Source organism: Phalacrocorax aristotelis, chromosome 20 (assembly GCF_949628215.1).
Source record: "Phalacrocorax aristotelis chromosome 20, bGulAri2.1, whole genome shotgun sequence".
Classification (NCBI taxonomy): Eukaryota; Metazoa; Chordata; class Aves; order Suliformes; family Phalacrocoracidae; genus Phalacrocorax; species Phalacrocorax aristotelis.
In genome coordinates, this window is record NC_134295.1 from 4612723 (window position 1) to 4624464 (window position 11742).

The 11742-nt window shown below is 49.9% G+C and overlaps 1 protein-coding gene across 3 annotated transcripts; it reads right to left on the reverse strand.

The window, feature by feature from the left end:
* Positions 1–11719, reverse strand: MTFR1L (mitochondrial fission regulator 1 like). 3 transcript variants are annotated; one of them, XM_075114467.1, is made up of 8 exons: positions 11586–11719; positions 11353–11464; positions 10260–10364; positions 9448–9557; positions 7710–7921; positions 4399–4711; positions 1716–1919; positions 1–231 (listed from the first exon to the last, which is right to left on the reverse strand). In XM_075114467.1, the coding sequence occupies exons 2-7, from the start codon at positions 11365–11367 to the stop codon at positions 1736–1738; spliced, it is 939 nt and encodes a 312-aa protein (XP_074970568.1). In that variant the 5' UTR covers positions 11368–11464; positions 11586–11719; the 3' UTR covers positions 1–231; positions 1716–1735. The 3 variants fall into 3 exon arrangements, with proteins under 3 accessions (XP_074970568.1, XP_074970569.1, XP_074970570.1); XM_075114468.1 differs by lacking the exon at positions 1716–1919; XM_075114469.1 differs by lacking the exons at positions 1716–1919; positions 11353–11464 and having other exon boundaries at positions 11586–11675.
* Between the last annotated feature and the right edge of the window lie 23 nt (positions 11720–11742).

Genomic DNA, 11742 nt, shown 5'->3' on the forward strand with positions numbered 1-11742 from the left:
TCCAGTGCAGAAACCATTTCTAATTAATAAAAGAGGCAAAAGGCTCAATCCTTAGGAAGGCAGCTACTGTGGAGAAAATTTTGGGAGCATTACACTTTTGCTTACAGAGTTTAATGACAGTAACATCATTTCTCCTTCAGGGTCAGATCCTCATCCTTTAGGGCAAATTTTCTTCTCAGCACTTCTGCTATAAGAACGGCCGGGTCATCCTCCTTCATTGAAGTTCGGGTTCTACAGAAGACAAATGCACAGTGTATTGGTAAAGAGAAGTGCCCAAACTGATGGTTTACAGCTCTGGTTATGGTCTTTTCAGTGTTTTTCTGCAGCCTTTATGATCAGCTTTTGTCGCAAGTGGAGGAGGGACAAGACCAACTAGAAAACCCAATAAAAAGCAGCTAAAAATTCAGACCTTTCATGTTGGCTTAGAAAACCTGGAGCTCATTTTGTGGATCAAGGGGTATCCTGAAAATCTCAGCATCAAAGCTCTTCATAATTTTTATTCAACAGTGTTAATAACATGTAAGTAAAAGAAAAATTCATTAATTATTTACAGCCTACGTCCCCTCAGTACAAATCTACACGTGGTCTTGGAGTTGAAGTCCTGGAACTTTTTTTTTTTTTTCATTACTTTTGCTACACAATGGATATATGCTTTCATACTTAAATATGGGTAATTACAGGTATTTTAAAGGTGGGCTGGCATACATTTCCCTCCACTGAGCTACTGCACGGGAGTTCTTCTGTAGCATTCTATTACCAAAGCATCCTGCCTCGTTCAACAAGTTCAGACGAGCACGTTACGTTAGAAGTGTCAGTGAGCTTATTTTACAGGAAGCCAAAACCCAGTTCTTTTTCCTCAGGTATCACAAGTTGCTCACTAAGGTTTTGTTTAGAACCTGTAAGAATAATTTCACACCTTTTATTTTTTTTTTAAGTAGCTGAAGTCCTCCCTTGGTCAGAAAACGTTATAGGTGTGTTAAACATTCCTAAAAGAAAAAATTCCTTCCCCCCCCCAACCTCCAGAGTATTTTCATGTGTGTTTGGGAGGGGCTTGTTCTCAAATTAACACTGAAGGCTTTTAGGAAGCCACGTAAGGTGCTGTTGAGCTGCTCACAGGTAACTCTTAGTGCTATGTCACATTTGTCTGATACAAGTTCTTAATTTGCAGTTGCATAAATGCATTGCTATTTAAAAGATGATTTTGCAGTGAGAAACGTGCCTTTGATTTCATCCAGACAGAACTGTTCCTTCTGAAAAGGGTGCAGAGAAAGACCAGAGTACAGGGTCCGGAGCCCACCCCAAACCCTTCCTTCCACACGGGCAAACCCAAGAATTCCGGGTTCCCCAGGTAGCCGTCAGCTGCCTCCGAAGAGGGATGGGGGAAAGCGGCGCAGCCAGAGGCGGCAGCCACACTGACAGCAGCGAGGAGAGGCTGCACTGACAGCCTCGAGCTGTGCCCATCATGAGGAAAAGCTCTCCCAGGATGAGCGAAGAGACAGATAACCCACACCAGGGTGAGCAAAGGGACATCTCCCGCCACCAAAGGGTGTAACGTCCCACAGCGAGGCGCCGCCAGCAGCAGACCACGAAGCACCAGAATTCAGCTTCAGCATCTCAGCCCTTTATAGCCACTCGAAGGGCCAAGGAAATAATCAGGAAAAATATAAGTTGTTCTGTCCCATACCAGTAGTACTTACAAGCGGAAGTGTACTCACAGTCCAAGCAGCTCCTCACGCTACCTGTCCTTAACCCCCCGCGGGCGCAGGGCCCGGCAGGCACACCACTCAGCCACTCCCCTCGCAGAGGGCACCACAGACACTTTAACAGGCTCTATGTCACACTGGGTGAAACATGCACATTCCTGCAAGCGTTTCCCACTCATTCCTGAAGCTTCCAAGGTTGAGTTTAAGCACCAAGTCCTAAACAGGAGCATCAGAGAGGGATCTATGTAGTTATCTTGTTAAGCATCGTTTGCTACGTTCATCCACTTAAAAAGTACATGATCCTTTGAAGTGCTACGAGCGCCGTGTGCCTACTGCAGCACAACTGCTGTGCGCAACCTGACAGCACCTCCGCAAGGCGCGCGCGGCTGTCGGAGCACCGGGCTGCTCATGAAACTCCATCAGCAGTAGAGGATTGTGTCTAGGAATGGAATTAAAGCTCATCAAGTAATGAACAGTAGTGATTTATTTAACGTTTTTTTTTTTTTAATCTACCTGTGATTCTTCAAAGGGCTTTAATTAAGCTGTAATAACTGTATCCTAAATCATCACTGTGGCATGTAGAATGCAAGTTAGAGGCTGAGAGAGAGAAACAGATGAGAGAAAAACGGTCCAGCTCCAGCAAGAAACAGTCTCAGACTTTTCTACTGAAGTGTTCCTAGCCTTGACACAAGCGGCAGAAGCAGCACGCGTGACCCAGCTCCTGGCTCATCAGTCAAGCCCTCCAAGGGGAGAAAGGAGTCCCAGTGATTCAGTTTCTTTGCCCACTGCACCCCAACGAGGAGGGGTCTGGCAGCAACCCCTTCACCTCAAGTATTCTACGGTACAAAATCCTTGCTCTCCCCCATCTCCTGTAGCGTTAAAAAGAACGCTGTTGGTAAATCCTTCCTTTGTGCACAAGCCACCCTCCCTCCCGCTCCTTCACACAGCAAGATCGAACACCATCATCCATCGCTAGCTGTTCTCATACTTTCTGTTGAGGAAATGAAAGTCAAACCATGACCCATTACACTGCAACGTTCCCTGTCACCTACATGCTGCTTTTCACAGCCTCCCCCCCCGGCCACCCCCTGCCTCCTCGTGATCCGGCCAGCGCTGGCAGGAGCCTCGGTGGCGTATCCAGGCGTGGGTCAGAAATGCCTCAGATTTCCCTACCACAATCTCTATTTGTACAAGTTTTTTTTCCCCCCGAACAACGCACGTTTTCCTGTCTTCATCTGGCACAGATGGTGGCAGCTTTCTTACCCCGAAAAGTCTGCTTCCAGAGAAGGCTGGCGTACCAGTCTGCGCTAATTAGGAGACTGATAATTACACTGTTGCATGTGAACGCTTCATCCTAGAGCTACACACGTTTCTCATGAAGTCAAAACACCACACGTCACAACATGAAGCATCTGCAAGCTTTTCTGGATTTAACAGAGCCCGTGCACGGCCGTTAGAATGGCACAGCTCTAGTCTTAACAGGGGAGTTACCCACAGCCTAACCCAAACCTCCTGAGCCAGCGTGGCCGAGTCACACGCAACAGCAGGTGATTTTCTTGAGAACTCTCTCTCCCTTTGACTAATAATTTGGGATTATTTTTGGATGCCCAAAGCGCTGCTTTGCAGCAGACAGGCAGAAAGGAGAAATTAATCTGTGGCTCATGAATTCTACTCACCCCCAAGATAGATTACAGGCATTTATATAAAGCAAGTGAGCTTTTAAGCTTTGAGTAATATCCAACACTTATGAAAGCAAGAGCAAAAGGGTATGCTGTGTGAATTATGGATGTGTAATACCGTACTGGCATGCTGGATGCAAGCTGAACATACTTCCCTCATTTCACACTATGATTTTTTCAGTGCTGAGAATTTGATTTCTTTTAAACTGAATTAGGCAGAGAGATTGCAAACAGCCATCACACAACACGTTATTTTTGGCCAGCAATCTTAGTCACACAACATAATGGCTGCATAGGTCTTTGGGTTGCAAACTGTGGAAACTGAACTCTATTGCTGTGATTTCACACGTAAACTGAAGGCAGTACCGCGGATGTTAAAGAAGTTACTTTATCAGCTGGGCAGGATCCTGTCTCAGCCATGCAGCAGCTGGCATCTCGGCAGCTTGAGGCGTTCTCATGATCGGTGTGTAAACTCATCACGAGACAAGTGAAAACTCACACAGCCCACGCTCAGAGCTGGGCCAGACGCAAAAGCTGAGAAACTGAAAAGCTACGCGGGTTAATTCCTGCGTGTGCCGTGCTGAAAAAGCTGCTGAGCCTCCCGACCGCTTGGGTCCGCACGATGATCCAAGCACCAGCACCTGGAACCACTGCGAGCAGGGAGCAGCGCGACCCTCGCTCGGGTGGGTGCCGGTTCTCGTCTGGGCAAACGCAAGCTTTTTTTCATCTGAACACGCTGAAGCAGCCAAACATTGTGCTCGTCGGTCTAAGCTCCCCTCCAGTGCTTTCAACCCATGCAGGTAAGCCATCATTAAAAGAACCCCAGAAACATTAAAACATTAGCAAGTTCTGCTATAAACAGGTGTTTCCCCCTTTTGAATCATGACTATAAAGCAGCACCAACAAGCAGCAAATGCAACATCCAGCGTCTACAGTGATTTGACAGACAAAAAAAACCCCAAAAACAAACAAACAAACCCCCTCAAAAAGCCCAAGATATTTCAGGAAGCACTTACAAGTCTTTGCTCTGCTTCATCCTATGAATGTCTTTAAGAATGCCCATCATATCTGCAAAACTGCTGGCCTTTGACAGAGACACAGAATCTTCCTCCTCAGGATCCTTTGGTTCTGGTTTACAACACTCGGAGGCTGTAGAACAAAGCATGGAGACTGACGGGAGCTCAGGGCTTTCGAGTTCTGCCTCCTCCTCTGTGATATCGCTAATGACAAAGGAAGTTGTAGACTGGAAAGAGGGTCCGAAACAAGGTAAAGGAGAAGATGCATTTGAACTTCCTGGAGATAATAAATCTGGTGTTAACGAAGCAGAAGCTGAAAAAGAAAACAATACAGGTGGATAGATAAGCTAATACCAAACCACATAGATATTTTTTCCCCCCAAACAACACAATATAAATCAAGAGATATCATCAGCCAGCCTCCCCCATCCTACAAGAAAACAAATTCATCATATTCTCTGTTACTCTCCTTGTCCACTGTGCTTCCTACGACAGCACGCTGCAACACACGACCTCCTGCAGTACGTTTTATCCCACCAGCCCCCCGATGTATCTCTATTCCTATCGTGCCCATCACTGTATCACCCCTCCAACTCAAACACTGCGCCCCGTCCCTGCAGATGTCAGGTAACATTTACTTTTTCTGTATCATAGATAAGGAACGGAGGAACAGAGGTTTAGCTGCTGCTCGGGGTCACGGAGGGAGCATCAGCACGTAGGTCTTCGTTGTCTTAACTTTCCTCCTCTTTTTCTTCATCGCCTTGAGAACTGCTTGCCTGCCTTTTCCTTTCAGGCTCCTTCCCCCTTAACCATTACACCTGGTGAGAATGCAGAGCTGGTTCAGGAGCTCCAGCATTTTACACTAGAGGGTCACAGAAATTCACTCTGTGACCGCAGGCTTTTTGACCTCTCTTGCTTTCCATCACCATCTGTAAAATGAGAGTAGTGTCCACCTGTTCCACGGGGAAGATGGGATTTATTTGTTCATGCTTTAAAATGCAGTGAGGATAAAAACAGCTATATATGTTCTGAGTGTTATCAAGTGAAAATGAATTGGATGTTTCCAGTATCAAACACCAAGGGAAAACAACCAAAAACCCAGAAAAATGCTTAGTGCACATCTCCTTGAAAGAACCTTCCCATATTGAAAACAAACTGCACCTTGAAGCACTAACGCCCTTGGCCTCAAGAGTAAACTTGCAGATAGTTATCCATTTCCAATCAAGGCATTTCTCTAACAGTATATAATAAAGCAGATTGCACAATATTTCTTTTTTGACATCAATCTTTCCAAAATAAACCTGCTAGTTATCTCCTGCATCAGATTACCGAGCTACAGCTAGGTCCTAAATCACAGCTCCCCGTTATTGACTTAGAGGATGCGAAGTCAATACGAACTGTTCTCAAATGCCAGCTGATAACAACCAGGCGTGCTGCTGAGAAGAGAGGGAGAGCAAAAGGTATTAAATGATTAAATCATTCTTCTCCCATCTGGATTGCTAATTTTCCTCGTTATTGCTCTCCTTGAACTAAAACGGACTTTTCCAGCACACAGCTTGAGCAACTGTAGAGCTGAGACAGAACTGAGAGGGGAAAAATCACAGGATTTCCCGTTCTTTATTTCAATTCGGTCGTTCCTCTGATCTTGCACAAAGAAGAAAGGGGGCACACGCAGCCTTTCTGAAGGGGACGCCCGCGGTGCCTTGTTTTGTGCGTACGCCCTGCAGAGCTGAGGGTAATGCAGCTCCCTCACTCCCGAGGGGCTTCGTTTTCCCGTGCCGCTGTACGAGTTGAGGCGTGTGGCGCGTGGCATGCAGGATCCCGTGCACTGTGACGGGACCAAAGATGAGGAGAAGTGGCAGGACACGCGTGACCTCACAACAGCCCTTTACCACGGAAGTGAAGAAACACCTCATCTCGTCTCAATACAACTCCACATGCTGAAAACTTCGTATATATCCTCACGTGATGGCATTTACACTCCTGGTATCAAACAGATTCTTAAAGCCCATGGACCATCACACAGAACTGAAAAAGAACCCCAAATCTCTCATGCAGAAACCAGCATTTCAACTAAATCAGACACCAAAACTCTGTTTCACGATCAAATGCCATTATGGCCCATGGATAGCTGGACTAAATATAAGCAGTCATTAAAGCTGCAAGTCCCTTGGGGCTACAATAATCAGACACCCACGTCTCTGACAGACCACGAGAGATTTGGGCGCGGTGTGTGCGCCGCAAAGCAGCGATCTGGGAATTAAAAAAAATACTTGCTTTCAGCTGTAGGATAAGGACGGTTTCATCAGCCCCTATTGCCCATCATAAACAATAATTAACCCGCCTGATGTCATTTCAACTGTGGCACAATCCTGTTTTGGGTTGTTGTTTTTTTTTTCTTTTAAAGTAATGGGAAGAATTACAGGTCCTTCTTTTCCTCAGGAAAGCAGCCACAATAGAGCTGTTGTCTTGGTTATTGGCAGAATTATTCTGTGTACAAGGAACGCAGCTTTTAAGAAAAACTGTCTTCAAGAAGGACTAAATTCCTTTGGTTTGCAAAGCTGTCCAATGTTTTTGAGCTGGGAGATCAACAACTCTGCCTTCTGAACACTCCATAAATAGATACCGAAGTATTTCTATCTTACTCGTCTCCACGCTCTGAACCAGCCGCCGTTGCGGTGAGCCTTGCAGAACCACTGGGATTTGCATCCTACCGAGTATCTTCATACTTTCAGAGCTGAGTATACAGGAAAAGCCATGAAAGGAAGAGAAGTCTTTCCTCATAGTTCAGTTTTTCATCTAAAACATGGCTTTTAGTTGCATACACATTTACTAGAAGAAAAAAAAAATCACTTCAGCTAGGCTTTTCCCCAAATACCTTATTTTCTACAGAAATGGCACTGTCATTTTCACAGAGGAAACAAACACTAACACCTCATTCCTGCCCAAATCAAGATGTAACCCTCTCACTCGTGGCTGACTGGGAGCAGGAATGGCAATACAACACCAAACGTTTTCATGAAACAAGGTGCTTGAGATGAGAAGCGGCCTCCAGACCAAATGCAGCAAGTGCAGTCACAAAGCAGCACTTGGTATTTCTTGGAAACGAGCAGGAGTCCCCCAACAAGAGAGATGCGGACATCTGAACGCAGAACCAGCCCTGAGCTGACGCCAAAGACGGCATCCCACCAACGGGAGCCACGGCTCTGCTGCAAAACAACACGCAAGTCCACTCATACAGAGGAAATAACATGGTTCGCTATTTCAGCCCTTCTTGTTCAACAACAAAAACCAGCTCATTATATTCCTACCTGACTCTGCGGCGACTATTTTAGCTATCTGACTCCGAAGGTGACTCAGCTCATCCTGGAGCTCCGTTGTTCGGCTCAGTGCTGGTAAACCGGGTTTCTTCAAGGCGAGCAGCTTCTCCTCCTGCTTCCTCAGGTTGGGGACCGAAGCATTTCGCTGTATAACGGTGAAGGGGCTCGGCTTCCACTTGTGCTTCAGTGGGCGAGTGTCACTTCTGGAGGACAAAAACCTGCTGGTCATTTACGAGGTCCAAGGCCCCCTGTGCAACGCTCGGCAAGGCTCTGCCTCCACCCCTGGACAGCAGAAGGCTTTGACACAATGAATTAAGCCCCTGTGCCACTACACTGCCCGTACCACGCTGTGCACCACCTTATAGATGCGCTGCTGCATGCACTTTCTGCATTACAAGGAGCAAAAAGCCCGTCACGAAATGGTGACCCAAGGGCACAAGTGGTGAGAGGACGCAGGGACAAAAGTCTGGGCGTGCTCACATGGTTTCAGGGCATCTCTCTCCTGGTAACCGTGTCTCCAGGCCGTGCAGTGAGCTGGGTGCACATGGGAAATGGCACTTACCCATTAACTTTTGCCTCCGATTTCAAAGTCCATTTTATCTTTCACAAGATACCTATGATTATTGCCCTGCTTTAAGGACAAGAGGTCAACTGACCAGAACCAAACTCCTGGGGGAAGATCATTTCAATCCCGGGAGAACGCACTCTTCAACTTTCTAACCACAAAATACCACGGACTGGGGAGGTTACTCTGCACAGACCTTCCAGTGAGTAAAATATGGCGTGGCACGGGCTCTTTGTACTTCCTACAGGAATTCCTCCCAGGATCCTTTGCCCAATTTGTTTTCTCCCCTCTCTCAGGGAAAATGTCTTTCAACAGGCACCACATCAGACCCCGAGTGGACTGGAAGCATATGATCAGTGTCTAGCCTATGCTATGTATAATAAATTCCCCAGGCAACAAATGCTCCAGGCCTGGGGCAGAGGGGCTGGGAAGTGCCCGGCGGAGAAGGCCCTGGGGGTGCTGGCTGACAGCCGGCTGGGCATGAGCCAGCAGTGCCCGGGTGGCCAAGGAGGCCACCAGCCCCCGGGCTTGTGTCAGCACTGGGGTGGCCAGCAGGAGCCGGGCAGGGATGGGGCCCCTGTGCTCGGCCCTGGGGAGGCCCCACCTCGAATGCTGGGCTCAGGTTTGGGCCCCTTGGGACAAGGAGGCCCTTGAGGGGCTGGAGCGTGTCCAGAGAAGGGCAGCGGGGCTGGGGCAGGGTCTGGAGCACAAGTGTGCTGGGGGGCGGCTGAGGGGGCTGGGGGGGTTTAGCCTGGAGAAGAGGGGGCTGAGGGGAGCCCTTCTCGCTCTCTGCAGCTGCCTGAGAGGGGCTGGAGTGAGGGGGGGCTGGTCTCTGCTCCCAAGTCACCAGCGATGGGACGAGAGGGAACGGCCTCAAGCTGCGCCAGGGGAGGTTTAGGTTGGAGATGAGGGGAAATGTCTTCCCTGCCAGAGGGGTCAGGCCCTGGCACAGGCTGCCCAGAGAAGTGGGGGAGTCACCGTCCCTGGGGGGGTTCAAAAAACATGCAGACATGGCACTTGGGGACATGGTTCAGGAGGCCTGGGGGTGTTGGGCTGAGGGTTGGACTTGATGATCCTAGAGGCCTTTTCCAACCTTAATGACTCTGCGTTTCTATAAACCAGCGTGTAAAAATAAGGATCCGCAGACACAAAGAGGAAACCAACCTGACTCTGGCATATGTTTCTTCATCATCTGCTGCTATCCACACAATGTCGGCCAAGGTGGGGACTGGAGGGACATCATTTAAATACAGCTCCGAAACATTTGGTAGAACCTAAAAAGAAAGTTACACGAAGGAGACTGTAGTCGGGTCTCCTGAAGCTGCCCCAGATGTGCTGTACCAGCTGTCAGAGCCCGTCTCCTCCGCACCAGGCCGGCAGCTGCATCTGTCAGATGTGCGGCAGCAACACCATTTGGCTTATGGAAACAGCACTTGCGCCTGTCGGCTTCTGCAGGTGTTGTGGGGCGCGTTGCTGTGCTCTGTGAGACTGCGCAGCAAGGCAGCGAAGCGTACTCGACACAGCGTAGCACGCTGCCAAGGCCACGTGCAACACTTTGCCACTACAAGTCCTAGCGCTGTCCTTGAGCTTAAACAGTGACGTAAGCGTTTCCATAAACCTTGTTTTACTGTTTAGGAAACAGGAGCCCAGAGGGCATGTGGCTTGCTGGAGGGCACACGACAAAGCGCTGCTTCAGCAGCTCTGTGTTTCGGTCTCCTCTAGCTTGCTGCCCCAGTCCATAGACACCACCTGAGGGGGTATCTTCCTCCAGCTGTCAACGATCACTTTAAAAGAACAGGATTTATTAAAAAAAAGTAAAGAAAAAAAGTCTTAAAGTTACTGCTACATGAGTTTTATGAATACAACTCTGCAGACGCACGTGGCTGACAGAACAGCAGCTCGTGACAGCGCTTTGTCCTGCTCAAGAGCGGCAGCTCCCTCTACGCAACCCCCAAATCCCTTAGGAGTGTGCTTACCTCAAAGGTTGCTCTGGGACAGGGTTTTAAAGGGAGGTTTGACCCGATCCTCCTGACAACGCTGCGTGCTGAGCCATGGGGTTTGTTCTGCCAGATGGGGATCGTCTACAAGAAGCCATGTGGTATAATTAATATTTCAAACCAGTCACCCTTCTTAAAATTTATCCTATCTAATCTACTCAAGAGCTCTGACCTCCGACTTTTTATTTGTTGAGTGATACTTTTAATTGGGCACCTGCTGATAACTAAGGTCCTCGTTCCACAAAACTGTGTTTCAGCTGACCGTACAGGGCGGTCAGCCGGTTGCTGCGGGGCACTGTAAACGTGGGTTCACTATTTTCGGGACAGACAACTAAAAGCACTCAGTAACTGACCCTGAGCAACAAATGAAAACAGGCCAAAAGGAGAAAAAACAGCGTCACATGAGAAGCCCAGAAGAAGAATTAAATCAGACGGCGGCGTCATTTAAAGGAACACTCTAGCTTCCCTGTGGCCTTTAACATAAGCAGCACTGATAAGACTGTGAACGTTTCTTGGAGGACGGCAAAGCGACCGGGGTATTCAATGCCCGTCCCAGCTCAGGGCTGATAGGAGCAGCCTTGGAGAGCGTTTTTGGAACGAGCAAATGTTTTTGTGATCTCTGGGCACTCCTGAAGCGGACTCAGAAGGTGCAGCGCTCTGCCCTCTGACCGCCTTCTCCTCTGCCGCCTTTACGGCCGCCACAGGCTCCCGTGACAGGAGGCAGCGCAAGGCTCCGGGCAGCGAACGCCACGACGACAAACCGGAATCCAAACGGGTTATTTTGCTCAGTTCACCGACAAATCCGTTAATTTATTTGTTGCTGGGGCTCATTCCACACGCGCTGCCTGAACGTTGGCCTGGCGCAGTTAAATTTACAATTCCTGATGTAAACCGGCCCTCCCGGCTGGGAGCGCCCTGACGGCTGCGACGGCCCTCCGCTCGCCGGCCACGGGGCAGCCGGGGGCTGGGGAGGGAGGGAAGGGAAAAGGAAGGAAAGAAGGAAGGAAGGAGGGAAGGAAGGGGCCCGGGGAGGCGGCAGGAGGGGGCCGTTCCGGGCGCCGTTTGCACTTACGGACTCCGCTGCCATCTCCGGCTGCGGCGGCGGCCGCCGGGGCGGGCTCAGCGCTGGCTGCGGCGGCTCCCGCGGGCCGGGCTCATCTCCCCCCGCTCCCCGCCGCTCCTCACTGGAAGGCAGAGGCGATCGCTGCGGGCAGGGCCCGCTCCCCGCGGGGCCCCTCACACCCCCCCGCACCCCCGCCGCGCCCCGCTCCCTCCCGCTGCCGCCGGCCCGGGCCCCGCCGGTACCTGAGGGACGGCGGCGCAGCGCGGCCCCGCGCCCGGCCCCCCCGCCGCCATCACCCGGAACCGCAACCCGCCCATTTCCCCGCATGCGCCGCGACCCCGGGAGCGGGGCCGTGATGGCGGCCGCTGCCTCCCGCCGCCCCCCCCCGGAGGAGGCAAG

What these genes read in the sequence shown, in the direction of transcription:
- MTFR1L (XM_075114467.1), bottom strand. An exon ending in GAAACATATGCCAGAGTCAG is followed by an intron (nt 7,922 to 9,447) that starts GTTGGTTTCCTC and finishes TTTGTCCTCCAG; the next exon opens with AAGTGACACTCGCCCACTGA. An exon ending in AATAGTCGCCGCAGAGTCAG is followed by an intron (nt 4,712 to 7,709) that starts GTAGGAATATAA and finishes TTTCTTTTTCAG; the next exon opens with CTTCTGCTTCGTTAACACCA.